This window comes from Ranitomeya variabilis, chromosome 4 (assembly GCF_051348905.1).
Source record: "Ranitomeya variabilis isolate aRanVar5 chromosome 4, aRanVar5.hap1, whole genome shotgun sequence".
Taxonomy (NCBI): Eukaryota; Metazoa; Chordata; class Amphibia; order Anura; family Dendrobatidae; genus Ranitomeya; species Ranitomeya variabilis.
This window is the reverse complement of record NC_135235.1, coordinates 304,946,778-304,971,390: the sequence shown is the minus strand read 5'-3', so window position 1 is coordinate 304,971,390 and position 24,613 is coordinate 304,946,778. Positions and strand designations below refer to the sequence as shown.

Sequence of the window (24,613 nt, the reverse complement as noted above, 5' to 3'; positions counted from 1 at the left end):
AACAGAGCCACAATAATAAAGGAAGGAACAGTAAAATAAATCAACAGTATTCCCATAATAGAGAGTTGCTGTGTCGCCATAATGCAAAGAGCCACAATGTCCTTATAATAAAGACATTCTTACTCCCATAATCAGTGCTGGTGTTAGGGACAGGCAAACTAGGCATTTGCCTAGGGCCCCACTGCCCCAGGGGTCCCCAGCCAGTGGCGTGCCACTAATAGAGCAGATCACGCGGTCGCTATGGGGCCCATGAGTCAGGGGGGCCCGATGCCAGCGCTGGTTCCACCCACCAATGCCTGGCATTGCACATTCAACAGTGTCAGCAGCATAGATGCTGACACAGTTGAAAGCAATGATGAGGGAGGGAGCGTCAGGTGATGCTTCCTCTCCCATCATTACCCCTCTGCATCTAACATCTCAGCCAGTGGGCGCGATGACGTCACTTCATCGCGCCACGAGCAGAGGGGGAATGGAGAGAGGTGGGTATATATTTATTTTAAAATCAATGAGTACGTGGTGGCCATAATACTGGATGATTAGGAGGCTGCATTATACTATATGGGGGCTGCATTTTACCATATGGGGGCCTAATTATATCATATGGGGGCTGCATTATACTATATGGGGGCTGCATTATACCAAAAAGGGGGCTGCATTATACCATATGGGGGCTGCATTATACTATATGGGGGCTGCATTATACCAAAAAGGGGGCTTCATTATACTATATGGGGGCTGCATTATACTTGATCAAGGAATATGGCATGTGCATTACACTATATGTTCTATATGAGGGCTGCATTATACTCTATTGGGGACTATGGGGTGCATTATACTTTATAGAGGACTATGAGGAGAGCATTATATTGTATCAAAGGATTATGAGAAATGAATTATACTATATATACTATATAGAGGACTATGGGGCACATTATACTATGGGGAGTGCACTATACCATGTGGAGGACTATGGGCAGTGCATTATACTATGTGGATGGAGGACTATGGGCAGTGCATTATACTATGTGGAGGACTATGGGGAGTGCAATATACTATGTGGAGGACTATGGGGTGGATTATATTAAATGAGCAAAGTGCTCTCTATTCATTGATTGATTGGATTGTTTATGCTGGAACAAAAATCATTGTTCTCAGCACATGAAACTTTATAATCAACCCCAGTACTGTTGGGGGATGTCTCGTCAGTCACTGGTTGTCTGGAAATCAACGGTGTTCTAGTCAGGATAGCCAACTTGGTTTTTTTTTTCTGGACAGATTCTCAAAAAATCAAGGACAGGCAATATGTTTACGGACACATTAGAAAACCATAATAAACCATTAATATTTTAATTGATCTGTGGCGCCCCAGGGTCCTGGTCGTAACAGTAGTATTGCTTTCCTCCCGGGTAGAGTGATGTTACGTTTGGAAGCGATGAAGGAAACTCTTATTAGGTAACCACCACACACATGTTCACACTCCATGCCACAAGGGGGAGCTTTTGATCCTATTTCATAGGTGACTCCCCTATATATATTGTGGTTTGGAGGGAAAGTGAGAGTTAGTTCGTGCCAGACAGCAGACTGGAGCAGTCTGAGGCAAGAAGAAAGCAGTCTATAGGACTGGATGGGCTGAAAGTGCTGAAGCTCCTGGACAGAGATTATACCGACAGCCGAACATTGTTGAGTGAGCGTGAAGGAGAGCGAAGCACAGGGAAAAGATATCAGGGGAGACCAGCTAAGAGCAGGCTGCCTCCATCTGAGGTGCAGATAACCGGTAGCCGAGGTTGTAAGGACTCTATGACTTAGGGTACCGTCACACAGTAACATTTTAATCGCTACGACGGCACGATCCGTGACGTCGCAGCGATCGTATGAATATCGCTCCAGCGTCGTAGACTGCGGTCACACTTTGCAATCATGGCGCTGGAGCGATGCCGAAGTCCCCGGTAACCAGGGTAAACATCGGGTAACTAAGCGCAGGGCCGCGCTTAGTAACCCGATGTTTACCCTGGTTACCAGCGTAAACGTAAAAAAAACAAACAGTACATACTTACATTCTGGTGTCTGTCCCCGGCGTTCTGCTTCTCTCCACTGTGTAAGCGCCATAGCCGGAAAGCACAGCGGTGACGTCAGACGTCACCGCTGTGCTCGCTTTCTGGCCGGCAGGCGCTCACAGTGCAGAGAAGCTGAGACGCCGGAGGACAGACACCGGAATGTAAGTATGTACTGTTTGTTTTTTTTACGTTTACGCTGGTAACCACGGTAAACATCGGGTTACTAAGCGCGGCCCTGCGCTTAGTTACCCGATGTTTACCCTGGTTACAAGCGAACACATCGCTGGATCGCTGTCACACACAACGATCCAGCGATGTCAGCGGGTGATCAAGCGACGAAAGAAAGTTCCATACGATCTGCTACGACGTACGATTCTCAGCAGGATCCCTGATCGCTGCTGCGTGTCAGACACTGCGATATCGTAACGATATCGCTAGAACGTCACGAATCGTACCGTCGTAGCGATCAAAATGGTACTGTGTGACGGTACCCTTATGTAGGGGACAGGGACCTGGTGAGCTGTGCAGACGGGTGGAACCATTGTTGCCGGGAGTCGGGGTTCCGGGGGACGGATTTGAGGGGTGCATGGGAAGCCAGGCTCATGTGACAGGAGGAAGAGTGACGCAGGGAGAGGAGAGGATAAAAAGCAAAACGCGCGAAAGCAGAGACAGAGAAGCGCGGGAAATCTCTGAGGAGAGGAAACTGCAGCGCAGTTGTTGTGTGTGTGCAGGCCGCAGTGAGACTTGCTGGAAGCAGGGGGAAAACGTGCAACAGACACTGCGGGCAACTACCAGAGCCCCCAAAAAGAGGCGCATTCGTCGTCAGCGACCCCCCAGGCAGAGGGGTAGTGCTGACCAGCTCAGGGACAGTATTACCGCGCTCCCTGAGAGCACCTTGCCAGAGAGTGCTACGGACTCGCATGGTTTCGTCTCAGCTGTGACTGATACTGATTATTCTCCTAATCCTCCTCAAAAAGACTCTTCTCTGGACTGGGAGGCTGTTACCTCGGATCAACGTCCGCCTGCAGGAGGGAACGCAGCACCGCAAAAGACATTCTGGACTCGACTCTACGCCTGGGCCCGTCGCCAGAAGACACCTCCTTCCTCCGCCATCAGGACTACGGCGTTGTCGGAGCCTCACCGTCAGGACTACATCGCTGAACCAGCACTGATAAGTGACCGTTGTTGACTTTATCTTAGTAGGGAGTCACTAGTGAGGCGCTGCCGCGTTCTACGGGTATAGTTCAGGGCGGTCATATAGTAATTAGGATTTACTGCGAGATTGTGTTCTTGTATATAAGTTCCCTGCGTGGAAAAACGTTTGTCATCTTTTTGGTTGGAAGTTAAAAAAAAAGTTAAAAACGCTATTTGCTTTCTGGCTCCTATTTGTCCCTGCATCCCTCTTTACCTGCGGTCCCTACATTTGGCGTAGTCGGCAGGATGCAGGATCCAAAGAAGGAGCCAGAAGATACGGAGGATGGGGCTGGGCCTAGAGCTTCTCTCTCATTGGGGGCCATGTTAAACAATTTGCCCAAGTTTAATGGGAGCAACATGTTGTTGTGGAGCTGGACGGAAAGGATGAGGGGGCTGTTGAGAATGCATCCTATGACCCCAGCCCTGGAAGCAGAGGTGGCCATTATGGCCTTAGACGGAGAGGCTCGGGATTCAGTGATGTTGAGACCCCCCACAGAGCGGAATACTTTTACCGGGGTGTTACATGTGTTAGAGGGGACGCACGGGGATCCCACCGACGTGGGAGAGCTGCGGGCCCGGTTGTTTGGACGGCGACAAAAAGAGGGCGAGACTGTCACTCAGTACATGAATGCTCTGCAAGAGCTAAACATTGCAATCGTGCAGAAAGATGGTATGGGGATGGGACATGTTGACGTGACCCTGCGCGACCAACTGGTGACGGGACTGCGGGATGAGTTGACCAAACAGGCTCTACGTGAACGAGTGCGGGTCGACCCGCGCCTGACTTTCTCCGACATAGGCAATGAGGCCCGCACCCGGGAGCAAGAGAGGGGGGTGACGGTCCTGACAGGAGAGGCTCGGGTTATCCAGACCGCTGCACCAGGAGGGGGTGAGCCGTCGTGGGTTCAGGAGATGCGGCAGGAGCTCAAACAAATCCGAGAGGAACTGGCCGAAGTTAAAAAAAATGCGCGAAGCCCAAGGGAGCTACCCCGGGGGCAAGGGTCTGGGAGTCCAGCTCGTGGCGCTCGTTCAGGATATTATCCGGTCCCCGGTGCTTGCTATGGTTGCGGGGAGGCAGGACATTTCGCACGGGAGTGCCCCCGGAGAGGGAGGGCCTCGTCACGGCGGCCGTTAAACTAGAGGACTCCGAGCTAAGGGGACGACGCTCGGAGTCAGAATCCCCGCGGATGGGTGGTGAAAGTCCCGAAAATTTGGTTGCCAGCTGCCCCCTGGTTTGGGCAGAGTTTGAAGGGCGGGCTGTACGTTGTCTGGTGGACACCGGATCTCAAGTCACGACGATGCCCGAGGCCTATTTTAGAAAACACTTCCCTGTGTCAGTCAGACCCCAATGGGGCCCCGTAATCCGGTTGCAGGCCGCCAATCAGCTGCCCATCCCAGTGGAAGGGGTCACCTGGATGCAAATATCTTTATGTGGGAAAGACCTGGGCCGCCGGGGGGTTGTGTTGACGCGGGGGGATCCCAGCCCACAACATATCGTGACTTTGGGGATGAATGTATTGAAGGACTTTGGCAGTTTGCTGTTAGGGGAGACCACACAAGAGACACTCAATCAGTGGGGGACCAGTACACCTCAAGGCTCCGTGTTCAGACAGTTAGTGAGGGAAGTCCGTGTGCAAGAGACCTTTCAGGAGGGAGACATACTAGGGAAAGTAATCACCTCCCCGACAGCAGAAGTGACGTTTCCCCCAGGACAGACTGTTATATCCCTGCCCATCCGAGCTCGCATCCCTCTGGAAGGAGTGCAAGTGCAGGTTGAGCCCACCTTTACGTCCCCTTTGCCCACAGGACTGCTGGTGGCCCGATCTCTGGCTACTGTTAAAAATGGGGCCGTACCCGTGCGATGTGTGAATGTGGACGAACACGATGTCGTGCTACGGGTCCGAAGTGAGATGGCCAAAGTGTTACGACCGTTAGAAGTGATGCCTCCTCCAGATACTTTACAGTTAAAGGTGGATTCCCCTGATCCCTGGATGGTCAGTGTCCGGTCTACACAGGATCCTGAGCTGATAGCGTTCCGAAAAGGTCAAACTATTCTGGAACATATGCGAGCAGAATTACCGGGTCTGGATCCATCACAAGTCTCGCGAGTGCAGCGGCTCCTTGGACACTATGCTGAAGTGTTTGCGCAACATGAAGATGATTTTGGCTGTACCACGGCCATCGAACATGGAATTCCGACCGGAGATACATTGCCCATCAGGGAGCGGTACAGACAGATTCCCCCGCAGATGTACCAGGAAGTAAAGACGTTGTTAGGCCAGATGCTACAAAAGGGAGTGATCCGCGAGAGTCAGAGCCCGTGGGCTGCCCCGATCGTGCTGGTGCGGAAAAAGGACGGCACGCTCCGGTTCTGTGTGGACTATCGTAAGCTAAATGCATGCACCGTCCGAGACTCTTACCCACTTCCCCGTATCGAGGAGTCTCTCTCCGTGCTGGGTCGGGCCAAATATTTTTCCACCTTAGACCTAGCCAGCGGATACTGGCAGGTCCCGATGACAGAAGCAGATCGTCCTAAGACAGCGTTCATCCTTCCCATGGGACTATTTGAGTTCAATCGAATGCCGTTTGGGCTGGCCAACGCTCCAGGCACCTTCCAACGATTAATGGAGCGGTGTCTGGGGGATTTGAACTTCGAGGCCACTCTCATTTATCTGGATGACATCATCATCTACGCCCCAACATTCGAGGAACATCTGTGCCGACTGGAACAGGTACTAGACCGGTTGCTGAAATACGGGCTTAAGGTGAAGCCCCAGAAGTGTCACTTGTTCCGGGAACAGATCGAGTACCTGGGGCATGTGGTGTCCGCCGAAGGAGTCCGGCCATCGCAGGAGAAGATTGCTGCAATCCAGGAGTGGCCCACACCGGAGACCGCTAAGGATGTACGGGCGTTCTTGGGCCTCGCTGGGTACTACCGGCGCTTCGTGAAGAATTTTGCTCGCCGTTCTCACAATCTACAAGTCCTGCTGAAAGGAAGCTCCCCCAAGGAACGGGGAAAGAAGATACAATGGCAGGAGTCACAAGAAGCAGCGTTCCGGGACTTGAAGACAGCTCTCATGGAGCCGCCGGTGTTGGCTTATGCGGACTTTTCGCAACCGTTCATCCTACACACCGACGGCAGCTCTCAGGGATTGGGGGCTGTGTTGTCTCAGGTTCAGGATGGGCGGGAGAGAGTGATCGCCTATGCGAGTCGGTCTCTTCATGACTCTGAGTTGAACCCAGACAATTACAGTTCTTTCAAGGTGGAGCTGCTGGCCGTGGTGTGGGCTATGACGGAGCGGTTCGCTGAGTACCTGGCCGGTTCCGAGGTGCTGATACGCACGGATAACAACCCATTGGCACATCTGGAAAATGCAAAATTGGGTGCCCTAGAACAGCGCTGGGTAGCCCGGATGGCCAAGTACAGATACCGTATCCTTTACAAGCGAGGAGCGGAGAATGTTCATGCTGACGCATTATCTCGTCTGCGGAAGAATCCCCCAAGGACTAACCGAGATGAGGAGCTGGAGGGAGAAGAAATCCCCTACGCCATCGGGGGCGCTACTCGGACGGCTGTGAGCCGGGAACAGACTGGGAACGGAATGGCTACAGGACTGTTGGTTCAGAGTCGGGACGAATGGATACGGCTGCAACAGGAAGACCAGGAACTAGCTCCATTGCGACAGTGGATAACGAATGGTCTATTGCCCGTGAGAAGCCCTGGACAAACTCTCCCGTCAGACCTGAACCTTCTTCTGCGGCAGTGGGAGCGCCTAACTCTTCAGGACGGGCTCTTATGCCACTTAACCATGGCTCAGGCAGATTCCGAGCCGACCTGGCAGATGGTCTTACCAGGGCCCGTGGTGGCCGCAGTTGCTAAAGAAGCTCATGAGTCCGGGGCACACTTCGGAGTGAAGAGGACGTTTAAGTGGCTGCAAACTCGGTTCTATCATCCTCGGCTGCTTGCGGAAGTACAAACTGCCTGTAGACAATGTCGACAATGTGAGCTAACCAAGTCACCGGAGGAAAGGGCGCCTGTGCAGAGCATCACGACGTCTGCCCCTTTTGAAGTATTAATGATAGACTACATTACGATTGGAGCAGCGCATCAAGGCTACGAACACTGCCTCGTTATGGTAGATCATTTTTCAAAATTCGCGGTAGTCACCCCTACCCGTGATCAGACAGCTGAGTCGGCGGCGAGCGCTATCTGTAAGAACTTTATTCAAGTTTACGGCTGTCCGAGGCGAATACATTCGGATCAAGGCGCCTGTTTCTTGGGCAAAGTCATGGAAGAGCTGCATCGCCTCTACGGCATTGATAAGTCACGCACCACACCGTATCATCCCCAGGGAAATGGGGCTTGTGAGCGGTTTAACCGGACTTTGCTTCAAATGCTGCGTGCGCTAGAACAAGATCAGAAGGCCCGCTGGCCGGAGTATGTGTCGGACCTAGTGTGGGTCTACAACAATAGAGTTCATCAAGTCACAGGACGCACCCCGTATGAAGTGGTCTTTGGGCGCCCAGGAAAAGGCATGACAGATCTGGAACTGTCTTCGGAGGAAGAAGGCCCCCGAACAGGGATGGCTTCGTGGGTGCGTGATCATCGGCATCGGCTGCAGACCTTACACCGACTGGTACACACTCGAATTCGGGAAGTGGAGCATCGGAGCACCCCTACAGCAAAACCCCCAGAGTTCCGGCCAGGTGATCGAGTACTCGTTCGAGAGCAAAGACCGCAAAACAAGTTAGACCATCGTTGGGAAAAAACACCCTATCGGGTGCTTCGCCGTATAGACCCGCATGGACCTGTATATGAAGTGCAGTCTGAGGCCCTCGGAAGTACAGGTACTCGCATTCTTCATCGCAACATGCTCCGGTTGTGTCGCTCTGTTGACTCGGACACCCCGGAATCCGCAATCAGGGAAGAGCCACCTACGACTGAATCCCCCAACAACCATTGGTGGGATGAAGAAGATGATGAAGAAGAAGAACGGCGTCAAAATACTCCCCCTATCTCGACTACTACACTACCCCTGACCAGTCACTCTTCCGCTGACGACATTTCCCCAACACCCCCTATACAAGGACCCGAGCCACGACGTTCTGAACGTTCTACTGCCGGTAGACCCCCAACTCGCTACAGTCCTGACTTACACACCAGACAGACCCAAGTGTGGAACAATCCGTCAGGTGGGCGACCTGTCAGTGCGAAGGCCTCGCCCAGGGACTGGCGAGCATACAGGGTGGGGGAATGTAGGGGACAGGGACCTGGTGAGCTGTGCAGACGGGTGGAACCATTGTTGCCGGGAGTCGGGGTTCCGGGGGACGGATTTGAGGGGTGCATGGGAAGCCAGGCTCATGTGACAGGAGGAAGAGTGACGCAGGGAGAGGAGAGGATAAAAAGCAAAACGCGCGAAAGCAGAGACAGAGAAGCGCGGGAAATCTCTGAGGAGAGGAAACTGCAGCGCAGTTGTTGTGTGTGTGCAGGCCGCAGTGAGACTTGCTGGAAGCAGGGGGAAAACGTGCAACAGACACTGCGGGCAACTACCAGAGCCCCCAAAAAGAGGCGCATTCGTCGTCAGCGACCCCCCAGGCAGAGGGGTAGTGCTGACCAGCTCAGGGACAGTATTACCGCGCTCCCTGAGAGCACCTTGCCAGAGAGTGCTACGGACTCGCATGGTTTCGACTCAGCTGTGACTGATACTGATTATTCTCCTAATCCTCCTCAAAAAGACTCTTCTCTGGACTGGGAGGCTGTTACCTCGGATCAACGTCCGCCTGCAGGAGGGAACGCAGCACCGCAAAAGACATTCTGGACTCGACTCTACGCCTGGGCCCGTCGCCAGAAGACACCTCCTTCCTCCGCCATCAGGACTACGGCGTTGTCGGAGCCTCACCGTCAGGACTACATCGCTGAACCAGCACTGATAAGTGACCGTTGTTGACTTTATCTTAGTAGGGAGTCACTAGTGAGGCGCTGCCGCGTTCTACGGGTATAGTTCAGGGCGGTCATATAGTAATTAGGATTTACTGCGAGATTGTGTTCTTGTATATAAGTTCCCTGCGTGGAAAAACGTTTGTCATCTTTTTGGTTGGAAGTTAAAAAAAAAGTTAAAAACGCTATTTGCTTTCTGGCTCCTATTTGTCCCTGCATCCTTCTTTACCTGCGGTCCCTACACTTACATCAGAGACCGCCAGGACAGCTGAACTGCAAGTGACCTGTCCTCCTTAATACCCAGGAGATATGGTGACACCTATAGAGCCCGGGGCGTGCTAGAGTCCCTGTAAAAAGGCTCAAGTCGCCAGTCATACGGGTTATGTCCTTTCCTATATGGGGGACAGAGAGAACAACTGTGAGGACCTTACACTGTGTTCCAAATTATTATGCAAATTGGATTTAAGTGTCATAAAGATTTAATTGTTTTGTTTTTCAAATAAACTCGTGGATGGTATTGTGTCTCAGGGCTCAATGGATCACTGAAATCAATCTTAAACACATGTGATAATTGGTTTTCCAGGTGATTCTAATTAAAGGAAAACTACTTAAAAATGATGTTCCACATTATTAAGCAGGTCACAGTTTACAAGTAAAGGTACCTTCACACTAAGCGACGCTGCAGCGATATCGACAACGATGCCGATCGCTGCAGCGTCGCTGTGTGGTCGCTGGAGAGCTGTCACACAGACAGCTCTCCAGCGACCAACGATGCCGAAGTCCCCAGGTAACCAGGGTAAACATCGGGTTACTAAGCGCAGGGCCTCGCTTAGTAACCCGATGTTTACCCTGGTTACCAGTGTTAAATGTAAAAAAACAAACACTACATACTTACATTCGCGTCCCCCGGCGTCCGCTTCCCTGCACTGTGTGAGCGCCGGCCCTAACAGCAGAGCGGTGACGTCACCGCTATGCTTTGCTTTCCGGCCGGCACTGACACACTCAGTGCAGGAAGCTCTGAGCAGCAGCGCGGACGCCGGGGGACGTGACAGACATCAGAAGGTGAGTATGTAGTGTTTTTTTTTTACTTTTACAATGGTAACCAGGGTAAATATCGGGTTACTAAGCACGGCCCTGCGATTAGTAACCCGATATTTACCCTGGTTACCATTGTAAAACATCGCTGGCATCGTTGCTTTTGCTGTCAAACACGACGATACACACCGATCTGACGACCAAATAAAGTTCTGAACTTTCAGCAACGACCAGCGATATCACAGCAGGATCCAGGTCGCTGCTGCGTGTCAAACACAACGATATCGCTATCCAGGACGCTGCAACGTCACGGATCGCTATCGTTATCGTTGTAAAGTCGCTTAGTGTGAAGGTACCTTAACATGGGATAGAAAAAGGATCTCTCTGCTGCTGAAAAGCATCAAATAGGGCAATGCCTTGGTGAAGGGATGAAAACATTAGAAATTTTCCAAAAACATAAGTGTGATCATCGTACTGTTAAGAGATTTGTGGCTGTATCTGAGCACAAATGTATTTGTGCTGATAAAGGCATAATGAGGAAGATTTCTGCCAGACAAGTTCATCGGATTAATAGAGCAGCTGCTAAAAAGCCATTACAAAGCAGCAAACAGATATTTGAAGCTGCTGGTGCCTCTGGAGTCCCTCGAACCTCAAGGTGTAGGCTCCTTCAAAGGCTTGCTGTGGTGCATAAACCTACTATTCGGCCACCCTTAAACAGTGTTCACAAGCAGAAATGGTTGTATTGGGCCCACACATACATGAAGACTAATTTCCAAACAGTCTTGTTTACTGATAAGTGTTGAGCAACCCTGGATGGTCCAGATGGATGGAGTAGTGGATGGTTGGTGGATGGCCACCATGTCCCAACAAGGCTGCAACGTCAGCGAGGAGGTGGAGGAGTCATGTTTTGGGCCGGAATCATGGGAAACAGCTGGTAAGGCCCTTTAAGGTTCCAGAAGGTGTGAAAATGACCTCTGCAAAGTACCGTATATAAAGTTTCTGACTGACAACTTTCTTCTATGGTCTAAAAAGCAGAAACGTGCCTTCAGGAGAAAAATCATCTTCATGCATGACAATGTACCATCTCAGGCTGCAAAGAATACCTCTGAGTCATTGGCTGCTATGGGCATAAAAGGAGATAAACTCATGGTGTGGCCACCATCTTCCCCTGACCTCAACCCTATAGAGAACCTTTAGAGGATCATCAAGCAAAAGATCTATGAGGGTGGGAGGCAGTTCACATCCAAACAGCAGCTCTGGGAGGCTATTCCAACTTCATGCAAAGAAATACAAGCAGAAACTCTCCAAAAACTCACAAGTTCAATGGATGCAAGAATTGTGAAGGTGACATCAAAGAAGGGCTCCTATGTTAACATGTAACTTGGCCTGTTGGGATGTTTTGGGAGTTAAATAGCTTTTTTGTTCAGTGAATGTGACCTCCTAATGCTGCAAATTCCACAAATGAGCATTTTCAGTTCTTTAAAACATATCAAATGTTTAGAAATTCTACTGTGCATAATAATTTGGAACAGTGCATTTTGAGTTTTTATTCATTTTGGAGATTATACTGTTATCATTGGGAGGTTTCTTCAATAAAATTTGAAGTATAATCTAACGGGTGATGACTTTTATTAGACTGAGTGTCATTTGCACCGACCATTTAGGAAAATCTGATAAAAATGTAATTTGCATAATAATTTGGAACATAGTGTATGTGAAGCCATAGGCAGTAAGGGACTACAACATCACCGCGCTTTGAGGAAGGCTTTTAACTCCACCTGGTAAAGGGGACTCTGGATTCACTTGCAAACCGGCCTGACCCTGCCTGTCCTGTGATCTGGTGCCCTGGACTGTGGCTGCCTGAAGTCTTCAGTAAACCAGGTAAAGAGACTGCAAACCTGTGTCCTCGTTCTTTACTGCACCATTCACCATCCACCATCTACACACCGGGAGCCTTGGGGATATACTTCACCTGTGGGAAGTTATACCATCTAGCTGCCATAACATCACCCCAGAGGACCCCTTAAAGCAGCGTCGGTCCCCACTGACCGAATACCACAGGTGGCGTCACAAACATAAACTTTATTCAATTTCCCCTTTTATATGGACACCCAGGGCCGCAGACCGGGTCGCCACTGTGACATCCCCCTGTGAACACCGGACCCGATGCGTAGTACCCCACAGCCCTGGCGGGCGACTCGGATCCATATCTACAGCCCATAATTCTGACATGAAGACATACCCTGCATTCACTGAAAACCATTAAAGGATGATAATTACAGTCATAATAATCTGTATGAGTTTCTTCAGTTTCCCAAAAAAACATGGTGCGACTAATTTTATTATGGACGGGGAAAAAGTGCCCTATTTTTATAAATTGTCAGGAATTTCTGGGATGTTACCATCCCTGGTTGAAGCTCATTTGTCTATGTTTCCTCATACCCGTGCTGGATCTAATGCATGTATATAAGTGCTTTCTGCTCTGATGGTTGAAGTCAGGGCTGCCACCAGGGATTTCAGGGCCCCATAATGGCAACATTTTAGGGCCCCCTATCCCACTCTTGGAGAAACTCTACTTGGCTGTGGCTAATACCTGCCATTCCGCAATCCTCGTCACTGTCTCCCATAGAAATGAATAGGAGGCATGAAGGAAGCGACCTCCATGGATATTCAGTAGAACGCCGGCATGGCTATCTGAGCCAAACCTCTGCTTGAAGATCTGCAACGAGGACTGGCCCTAATAATTATACCATATATTGTGTATAGGAGATAAGTATTAGGGTCCTAGAACATTCCCTTTAAGACAGGCAACCGTGCCTTATTGCAGGCAGGCAGCAGTCAGTAGGGTTGAGCTTAGTAGTTTGCAGCAGACAGATACGGCCTCCAATTTCACACTGCACAAGCAGGGAGGAGGGCACAAGATGAGTAGCGGGTGGGCAAATGAGAGATTGGATGGGAAAACGGGAGGTCGAATGGGCGGGAAGGCACGCCTCATCACTTTCAGGCCCTCAACTCCTGTATATAATGTACCGTAAGGGCCCGGGGCGCCGGCAGCTTAGGAAGAGAGGGCGGTCCGGTAGTGTCTGATGTCACTGATGTCAGATGCGGCTGCCCCCTCTGCTGCAGCCATGCAATGTAAGTAGCTGTGGCTGTGAGTGACTGGGGCCCCAGGGGTTAATAAAGTAAAGTAATTAACCCAGGCCCCACAGTCTGCCAGGCCATTTATACAGTGACTCGGCTGTGCTGCCTGTGCATCGTGTCTCACCTAGTCCGGGCCCCCCTCTGCTCACCGGGCCCCATACACCAGTAATGGCAGTAATGCCCTGATGGGTGAAGTAGGGTGTATCACATAATTTGCCGTAGTGCCGTGTAACCACTCAACTGTAGGAATACATATTAAACATGTCTGTACTTTTCTATGATGTGCCCCATAAATGTAGCCAGATATTACCAATAACATGAGCTGTCTCCCTATATATTCTGACACCGTCCATTTAATGCTCCATTCGGGACCCGAACAGAAATGGTCCGGTTCGTTTATGGACTTATTGATACATTTCCAGGAGGAATAATAATGGAGTGAAAGTAAAGATGCTCAAGAATTGTAATTTAATGGGGAATGCAAGTATTTTTTAAAAGTGACGGGTGACGAGAATCGCCAGGTTTTCCTTAAGTAACCAATTTACTGCTATGTACTGAATCACATTAACATCAGCTGCCGAGATGCAGGAAAACAAAGACATGGAAAAATCGGTAGATATAATTAGGGTTAATTTGTGCCTTGATCACACAATCCTCCTTATGCGCGCATCCACATAAAATCAAATGATACATCGGGATATTGAGCCCTTAATTGTGATGAAGATGGAATTTCAAGGTTTGTAAAAGAAACTATCATCATCCACAGGAGGCATTGTGCAGAGAACGCTCCTGCCCAGGATAAATAATTCATGTGGGTTCTATACTACAACGCCAGGTGACTAGTGCAAAAGCAGGTGAGAAACCTAAAATCCAGCACGTGAATGCAAACAGGTAACATAAATACATGTATCAAGGAGCAGATCCACAAACCCATCACTCGTCACATAGCACCGGGCCTGCAATGTCCTGTGTATTCCTTTCCAAGTGTTAGAAGGTTATTGCTTTCTTTAGCCTTCAACTCCGAAACCCTACAGATACCTACGTTCTCAGGGGGTGCACTGTTTTGCCCATATGTGATGGCATATAGCTAGGGTATGGCATCACTTTATGAGTGCAACCTTTCGGACTCCATCGATCCAGAGGATGGAGGGTCCACAGTGATATGTTGGTTTCCTTTCACAGTTTCCCTCCACCCTCAATGCAAAGAATTGCAGTGTGGCCCTGTTCAAGTCCATTGGGCTGCATGTGGTTTCCTTCCCAGCTGGGTGACTGGAGGCAGCACTGAGCAGGGAAAAAAGGGAAGAAGCTGCAGAGCTGATCTCCCAACAGTAACCTTATTCACACATCTATGTTTTGCAGACCGTCCTTTGGTCACAGATCTTCTGAAATTAAATTGAATACCTCATACATGCCTATAAGGGCTCGTGCACACCACCAATTTTCTCCTTCGAGTGCTATCTGTGGTTTTCACAGATATAACACTCATACCTATGATATTCTATGGGGCTGTGTGCATGTATGATTTGTTTTTCCTTGGACTGAGTGGTCCACAGAAAAAATCCAAGATATTGATGACTTTGATCTGAGTGTCAGATCAAAGTTGGCAATGCAAGTCTATGGGTCCGTGAAAAAAAAACAGATGACGTCCAAGCACTGCCCAATTTTCAAGGACTGACAGAATGAAGACGGAAGAGATTCTTTTTTTTTTTTTTGCTTCTCTCCACCTCCTGGAAAAAGTGATGTACTCTGATCAAACTCCGATCAGAATAATCGGACTGTTTTTCTCGGAGGTGGAGAAAACAATCATGAGACTCTACCCTAAGACTGTCCAGTTGGGGTACGGCAACCTGTGGCAGCTGCATCCACACTTGGACTGTGAAATTTACTCTCAGGATCAGCCTGGGCCCAAACAGTCAGACCTCGACAGATGGAAAAGTGATGTCATATCCTAGCAATATGGCTCATTTTGGCAATATGCCATTGTTCTACGTGATTTCAAAAGTTATTTTAGCATTAATAGAATATTTATTGAAATAGCCCCAAAATCTGTTACCTAAGAAGTTTTATCACTTTTTGGGCTTTTTTTCCTATTACTTATTTTAATAGGGGTGTAAAAGTGAGGACTTTTTACAAGGCCAATATAAAAAATAAATAGTGACATGCTCCTTTGGACTGTCCACATACAGAGATATAATAATAATGAATATATCCGTACACATATGAATATATCCATAGTAGATTAGCTTCCATATCAGAATGTAGGCTGGATCTTCAGGGGTCACTCCAGTCCACCACAGTTAATCTTATCCTCAACATGCCATCAACTGTAAACCTAACCCAAACCTTCTTCCTCGGCCATCAAAACATATAACTTATTAATGTGTATTCTGCATGTAATGTTGGCTTGAAATACCTAAAAATGTAGGTATGACTGCAATGAATATCAATATCCCTAATTCCTTTATTTCTAGCGTTGCAGGAAGCTGAGATATGAGAAGCTGATTTATGGGGTTCTTCCACTGTACGGTTCCTCTGGCCATCCCTCAGCCTATGAGACATTTAGTCAGGTATTGTGACCCGGGCACAGTCCGTGTTTCATGCCTGGTACAAAAAACATAGGAGACCTGGGATTTTTCTTTCTTTCACCAACACATGATAGTTCTGTAGAACCCCCAAAAAATCTACTGCTGTTTTTTGTACCTTACAGAAACACTATTTTGTTCTCAATATGAAAAAAAAATACTTGTGGCCGCTGTTCAAGGTACTGGACCTGGGGTCTACATAAGGGAACCTCGCAAACATATAGCTTTGACCCCCCAAAAAATGAGAACAAACCCTTAAAGGACTACTGGTGTCATGCTGATTGACAGCCAGCTTTCCCCAATTAGGCAGTAGGAGCTGGCTATCAATCAGCATGACACCTGTAGTTCCGCCCTGTCCACAGGAAGACAAACTACTGCTCTATTGACAGGGAGCAGATGAATCTCTGGCAGGAGAATGACCGGCGCCGGGTACAACAGACAGATAGTTGCCTTTGATAGCAACTACATGCCTTTTTTTCTAAATTCCTGGATATCCCCCTTAAACAGCTTCGCCATATGGAGAACGGACATAACAACTTATATCTCAGTTTCCTGGGCCCTTGTGACTGTGATGTGGTGTTATTACGGATGAACTCTTAGGGCATGTTCACACATTTAGTATTTGTAGCCGATTTTTCGTAGTGTTGGCAGAAAAAGTAACACATAAAATATATTTGTTTTTACATGAGTTTTTTTCACATTCATTTGAATAACGCAGCAAAAATGCTGAAAGAGATGACACGCTGCAGATCTGACAAATAACCAACACTTTGATGGTTGAAATCTGCAAGCAAAAAATAAGCCGCCAAAATCTCATTCACTTTGTTGGTACTGAGAAAAGGATTAATTTTCCACAGAAAACATACAACGTGTAAACAAGCCTTATTTAACCTCAATTTTTTTTTTAAAGCATTTCAAACAGAATTATGAATACAATATAAAAATCAAGAGTACAACTTCTAAGGGGAACGACAACTAGATAACATTAAGGAGGACATAGAGAAAGCATGGTATCTTACTCTGGGCAGTACTCTATGAGATGTTGCAATGTGGGGAGATCTCCTTTGGCCGCTGCATAGTGTACGGGAAGTGCTCCAGTGTCTGTAGCTACCATCGCGTCGTTCGTTCCAAACCGTAACAACCAACCAATTATTTCATGGTGGCCAAACCTGGCGGCTAAGTGCAGAATAGTGGCACCAGAATTGTCCTTGTCCTGAAAGACGGAAAAAAAATATTACCGAATGAACTTCACCTGCAATGAATATTTATAGGAGCAAAACACATGCATTCACAAAGGCTACAAGTGTAAGTATCACTACAGAGTTTTCCCCAGAAACCTGAAGTTTAACTGATCCATTGCATTTTCTTAATATTCTTTTACAAGCCATGGAGGTTTGTTTCTTTAATACATAACATTGTTGCTCTATTCTTTCTAATTTTTGTTGCGATCATTAAAAGGAATCTGTCAGCAGAATTTCACCCTCAAAACTATGTGGATGCAGCTCTTTCAAAGACTAGTCCACAAATACTGTTGCATGGCCAGTCCATTCCACCATTACTGAGAAATAAGCTTTTAAATCTAGGACTATGGTAGATCTAAAGCCACTGTCACTCCAGCTCTACTCCACGCCCAGCGCTGCCTCCTCCTGCTTGATTGACTGCTCCTTTGCCTGAAGTCACACAGAACAGAGGCTGTCAGTCAAGTAGGAGGAGGCGGCACTGAGTGGGGAGTAGAGCTGGAGTGACAGAGGTTTCAGATCTACCATAGCTCTTCAGCCTTATTTGCATATCAATTCAAACACTAATTTCTAAGTAAAGGAAGAACAGATCGGCCATGTAAAGGTATTGCTGGATTGTCTTTAAAGGAGCTACATGCATGTATACATAGTTTGGGGAGGGGGATACATCTCGCTGACAGATTCCATTTAAGGGGTAATCTATATGTGGCTCCTCTCCAGGTTACTAGGAGCTATGCACAGCTATATACATTTGCCCCCATAGTGACAGCAAAATATATTGAAGATTTGTGTGCAGAAATAAAACTACATGCTATGTAGACTTTCAAACTGAATTTATTTTGTTATTTTATTGCTCATTTATTTCCTAAATATAAAGTCAAGCATCTTTAGAAATACTCTTTATTAAAATGTTTTCATCATTCTTTTGCGTATAAACTTTTGCTTTGCAAAAATGTTACAAATCTATTAGAGCTCCTGATCATTTGTGCCAGCTCTCCCTGCTTTCCTCTTCTTGTTCAGAGATCTCCAAAATGTGGATAGAAGAGATAGCAAGTACAGTCTCATGGAGGACAGAGAAAACAGGCTGTAGAAAAGGAAGAAAACATATAGAGCGGACATAAGTGCAGTACTAGAGGTGTGTTTATACATTAAAGCCACAGTAGCACCCTGGATGCACATAGACCTCACATCCAGCCTATATTACTGGGAGTGACGCTCATTTCTGATACGGCCTATATTACTGGGAGAGAAAATCCCAGAAGAGAAACTTGTATCAGGCTGCTAACTGCATATCAGGGGAGATCTGAAAATGAATAAAGGGATGAAGATTACATATTCAAACTTAGTGCAATGTTATTACCTAAAAGTAACCACTAACGCAGATGTTGTCTGGTTTGTGAGACACTTCTGAATTCAATACACAGCATACATTATGAGCCACAATCTATGGACACTATTACAGAAAAGGACTAAAGCTGTTGCCCTTAGCGACCATTTAAATTTCAGCTGTAATTTTTATATAGTAAGTCGCAGAATTAAAGCTGGTTGCTATGGTAACACCTCCAGGTCTTGGTTTCATTCATTTTTACACTAGGCCTCCAAAATTATTTAATTTACTACGACATCTTATTGTGCCGAGCTGTCCTGCCCGGTAATCCCCTGTCTCTCTCACTCCATAGCTTTTTACACAAATTACCTGTAATGCTTTTAAGCTCTAAGCACATCACATGATTTAACCAACCATCCGACATTGGGAAAGCCGATTAACAGCTCATTTGCATTCATTGTGTTGTGTCTCAGGCTGAATTCTGTACAATCCCCTACAGCCCCAGACTCCAATAAAAAGCAGTTTCCAAAATATGTCATCCATAAGATGGGTTCGAAGAGTTAAAGAATCTATTTCCGATGCTCCTGCAGTGGATATAAAAAGTCTACACACCCTTGTTAAAATGACTTTTTGTCATGTTAAGAAAAAAAAACAAGAATAATTATTTCAGAACTTATCCCACCTTTAATGTCACATATAATCTGTACAAATCCATGAAGGAAAAAAAAAATGAGGGGGAAAATAAAAATAAGAAAACTACAATAATGTGGTTGCATAAGTGTGAACACCGTCTTATAATTGGGGATGTGGGTGTTCTCAGAATGAGATAATCACAATTAATCTCATGGTAAATAGTAGTCAGTGAACACCTGCAATCATTGATAGTGATTCTGATTAACCCAAAATCAATTTTCACCGTTCTATGAGGATTTTCCTGACATTTTCTTAGTTGCAATGTACAGCAAAAGCTATGATCCTTAAACAGCTTACAACACACCAAAGGGATCTCATTGGTGAAAGTTAAAGCCATGGTCCATAAACCGCTTACAACACAGCAAAGGGATCTCATTGGTGAAAGTTAAAGCCATGGTCCATAAACAGCTTACAACACAGCAAGTTATCAGTCAGGAGAAGGGTGCAAATTTTTTTCCAAGGCAATAAATATATCTAATTAAGAAGTTGCTTACACTTGGCACAACAGTGATATTATCTAAAACTGGACTTCCCTCAAAAATTGATTAAAAGACAAGAAGAAAATTGGTCCGGGAAGTTGCCAAGAGGCCTACAGCAACATTAAAGGAGTTGCAGGAATTTCTGGCAAGTATTGGTTGTATACTGCATGTGAAAACAATCTCCCATATTGTTCACGTCTGGTCTGTGGGGAAATTCATCTTTCAGGATGACAACAACCTTAAGGATATCTCCAAACCAACAAAAGAATGGCTTCACAAGAAGAAGATGACAGTTTTGGAATGGCCCAGCCAGAGCCCAAACCTGAATCCTTTTGAAAATCTGTGTGTGACCTCAAGATCTGACAGATTTGGAGCGCTACTGCAAGTAAGAGTGGGCAAAGATCGCCAATTCTAGATGTGCCATGCTGATAGACTCCTATTCAAAAAGACTGAATGCTGCCAGAAATTCTAAGGGGACTTCAACAAAGTATTAGTTTAAGGGTGGGCATATTTATGCAACCTCATTATTTTAGTTCTTTTTTTTCCTCCCCAAAAAATATTTAAGTTTACTTCTCAACGGATTTGTACAGATTTAGAGCAATATTAAAAGTGGAAAATATTCTGAGATGATTCTTCATAGTATGATTTTTTTTATATGACAATAAACTGGCATTTTCACTGGGGTGTATAGATTTTTATACCACTGTATATTATCACCAATGTAGAAATAATATTTATACCATCCTACTAACTATCACTTATCATATATTACTGCAGTGAATAAAAGTCCTTCAGACGTCTTTTTTTTCTGTCAAATTACTAAAATCCAGTTTTCGGGATACGGTAGTTGGGTGAAAATAATATGGCTGCCAATCAACTGCTAAAATATAGTTTAATACCCAAGGTGGACATAAAACACTACACCTCTCAACATACGGTAATCTGACCACTGGGCATAACAATTATACATTTCTATTATGCACTGATACACATAGAACACTACAACCCCCAGCATAATCTGATCGATGGACATGATCATTATATAATTATATTATACTCTTTACATACAACACTGCCATCCCCAACATGACCCGAACACTGTACAAAGACGTAATGCAGTTATATATTACTCTACACATAGAGAACTACAACCGCCATCATGACCCTACCACTGGAAATTGACATAAATACTACTACTCCTAACATGACCACAATATAATTCTGGACATGACTAGTAAATAATTCTAATATGCATTATGCATCAAACACTATAACCCCCAACATGACCCTACCAGTGGCATACCACCAATGACAGCAGGCCATGCGGCAGCTATGGCCCCATGAGCCGTGGGGGGATGGCCCACCCATCATTGCACATTCAACTTAATTGGCATTCTGGATGCCCATACAGTTGAAAGCAATGATGAAAGAGGAAACGTCAGCTGATGTTTCCTCCTCCATCATTCTTTCCCGGCATGTAGCGTCTCAGCACAGCAGACGCGATGACATCACTACATGGCGCCCGCAGCAATGAGATATGCGGGCCCTTCAGAACACTCACTGCGGAGACCGGAACAGCGGGGGAACAAGGAGAAGAGGTGAGTATAGTCATTTTTTTTCCAAATCAACGTACATATTGTGGTGGCCATAATACTGTATAGAGGACTATGTTGAGTGCAGTATAAGGTATGGAAGATTATGAGGAGTGCCTTATACTATATGGAGGACTATGAAGAGTGCAGTATACTATATGGAGGACTATGAAGAGTGCCGCATACTGTATGGAGGACTATCGGGAGTGCATTATACTGTATGGAAGACTATGGTGAGTGCCTTATACTATATGGAGGACTATGAAGAGTGCATTATACTATATGGAGGACTATGGGAAGTGCAATTCACTGTATGGAACACTATGGGGAGTACTTTATACTATATGGAGGAGTATGAAGAGTGCAGTATACTATATGGAGGACTATGAAGAGTGCAGTATACTGTATGGAGGACTATGAGCAGTGCATTATACTGTGTGGAAGACTATGGGAAGTGTTGTGGATTCTGTTTGTGGGCTCCCTCTGGTGGTTACTGCTGGTACTGGGTGACTTTGGTGGGTTGCGGCCTTTGTTTTCCACCTGTCCATCAGAGGCTGGGTGGTTCCTATTTTACCTGGCCTTTCTGTCATTCCCTTGCCGGCTATCAATGTATTCAGATGTGCTCTGTTTGGTTCCTGCCTACCTGCTCCCAGATCTTTCAGGATAAGCTAAGTGCTGATTTTCAGTTGTTGGTTTTTTTGTCCAGCTTGCTTATTATGTCTCTATGCTAGCTGGTAGCTCTAGTGGACTGAGGTTCTCCCCATGTGCCATGAGTTGGCACATGGGTTCTTGTAATCTCAGGATGTTTTTTTTGATTAGGGTTTTTTGCTGACCGCTCAGACCCCTTTTGTATCGTTCTGCTTTCTAGTTTACAGCGGGCCTCAATTTGCTGAACCTATATATATCATCTCTATGTGTGTGCCTTCCTCTCATTTCACCGTCAATACATGTGGGGGGCAACTATACCTTTTGGGGTTCATTCCTCTGGAGGCAAGTGAGGTCTTTATTTTCTCTGCAGTACTAGTTAGCTCTTAGGCTGGTGCGTGGCGTCTAGAACCAACGTAGGCACGCTCCCTGGCTATCTCTAGTTGCGTTTGTCAGGCGTAGGGCAGCGGTCAGCCCAGGTTCCATCACCCTAGAGCTCGTCCGATATTTTGTATTACTTTGCTTGTCCCTTGCTATCCCTAGCCATTGGGATTCATGACAGTATAGCCGGCCCACAAAGTGTTAATTGTTTGGGCTGAAGCAGGAGAAAAAGAAGTGTTTAAGGGAAATTTTTTTTTTTTTTTTTTTTCCTTCAGAGTTTTGCTGCCTAGCCCTTAATTGCTGTCTAGCTGCTTCTTACCTCCTCTTAACCCTTGAATGGCTCTGATATTAGCTGTTTAACATGGATGTCCAGAGTTTGGCTTCCAGCCTGAGTAATCTCGCGGCAAAAGTTCAAAACATACAGGATTTTGTTGTTCACACTTCCATGTCTGAACCTAGAATTCCTATTCCAGAGTTCTTTTCTGGAGATAGATCTACCTTCCTGAATTTCAGGAACAATTGTAAATTGTTTCTTTCTTTAAAATCTCGCTCCTCTGGAGACCCTGCTCAACAGGTTAAGATTGTAATATCTTTCCTGCGGGGCGACCCTCAGAATTGGGCATTTGCATTGGCACCAGGGGATCCTGCATTGCTCAATGTGGATGCGTTTTTTCTGGCATTGGGATTGCTCTATGAGGAACCCAACCTGGAGATTCAGGCTGAAAAGGCTTTATTAGCCCTCTCTCAGGGGCATGATGAAGCGGAAATATATTGTCAAAAATTTCGGAAATGGTCGGTGCTTACTCAGTGGAATGAGTGCGCCCTGGCTGCAAACTTCAGAAATGGTCTTTCCGAGGCCATTAAGGATATTATGGTGGGGTTCCCTACGCCTACAGGTCTGAATGAGTCGATGGCTATGGCCATTCAGATTGATCGGCGTTTACGGGAGCGCAAGCCCGTGCACCACTTGGCGGTGTCTTCTGAACAGGCACCTGAGGCTATGCAATGTGATAGAATTCAGTCCAGAAGTGAACGGCAAAATTATAGGCGGAAAAATGGATTGTGTTTTTATTGTGGTGATTCAGCTCATGTTATATCAGCATGCTCTAAACGCACAAAAAGGGTTGATAAATCTTTTGCCATTGGTACTCTGCAGCCTAAGTTCATTTTGTCTGTGACTCTGATTTTTTCACTGTCTTCCATTTCCGTCGATGCCTATGTGGATTCAGGCGCTGCCCTGAGTCTTATGGATTGGTCATTTGCTAAACGCTGCGGTTTTAGTCTGGAGCCTCTGGAAGTTCCTATCCCTCTGAAGGGAATTGACTCTACACCATTGGCTATGAATAAGCCGCAGTATTGGACACAAGTGACCATGCGCATGACTCCCGTTCATCAGGAGGTGATTCGCTTCCTTGTACTGTATAATTTACATGATGTACTAGTGCTTGGTCTGCCATGGTTACAAACTCATAATCCTGTCCTGAACTGGAAAACAATGTCTGTGTTAAGCTGGGGATGTCAGGGGGTTCATGATGATGCACCTCCGATTTCAATCGCTTCATCTACTCCTTCTGAGATCCCTGCGTTTTTGTCTGACTATAGGGATGTTTTTGAGGAGCCTAAGCTCAATTCGCTCCCTCCTCATAGAGAGTGTGACTGTGCTATAGAATTGATTCCTGGCAGTAAGTTCCCTAAGGGTCGTTTATTTAATCTGTCACTGCCAGAGCATACTGCTATGCGGAATTATATTAAGGAGTCCTTGGAAAAGGGACATATTCGTCCATCTTCGTCCCCTCTGGGAGCAGGTTTTTTTTTCGTGGCCAAAAAAGATGGTTCCCTGAGGCCTTGTATAGATTATCGCCTTCTGAATAAGATTACAGTCAAATATCAGTATCCACTGCCATTATTGACTGATTTGTTTGCTCGCATTAAGGGGGCTAGGTGGTTCACTAAGATAGATCTTCGCGGTGCGTATAATCTGGTGCGGATAAAACAGGGTGACGAGTGGAAAACCGCATTTAATACGCCTGAGGGCCATTTTGAGTATTTGGTAATGCCTTTTGGACTCTCCAATGCTCCGTCAGTCTTTCAGTCCTTTATGCACAATATTTTCCGTGAATATCTGGATAAGTTTATGATTGTGTATTTGGATGATATTTTGGTGTTTTCTGATGACTGGGAGTCTCATGTTTTACAGGTCAGGAAGGTGTTTCAGGTTCTGCGGGCCAATTCTCTGTTTGTGAAGGGCTCAAAGTGTCTCTTCGGAGTCCAGAAGATTTCTTTTTTGGGGTACATTTTTTCTCCTTCTACTATT

The 24,613-nt window shown here is 46.5% G+C and overlaps 1 protein-coding gene across 1 annotated transcript in view; it reads right to left on the bottom strand.

The window, feature by feature from the left end:
• ESPN (espin) overlaps window positions 1–24,613 on the bottom strand; it is a 283,637-nt gene that overhangs the window by 238,058 nt on the left and 20,966 nt on the right. The window contains exon 2 of the mRNA XM_077250372.1: window positions 16,964–17,157. Coding sequence (XP_077106487.1) covers window positions 16,964–17,157 — 194 coding nt within the window. The remainder of the gene's footprint in view (window positions 1–16,963; window positions 17,158–24,613) is intronic.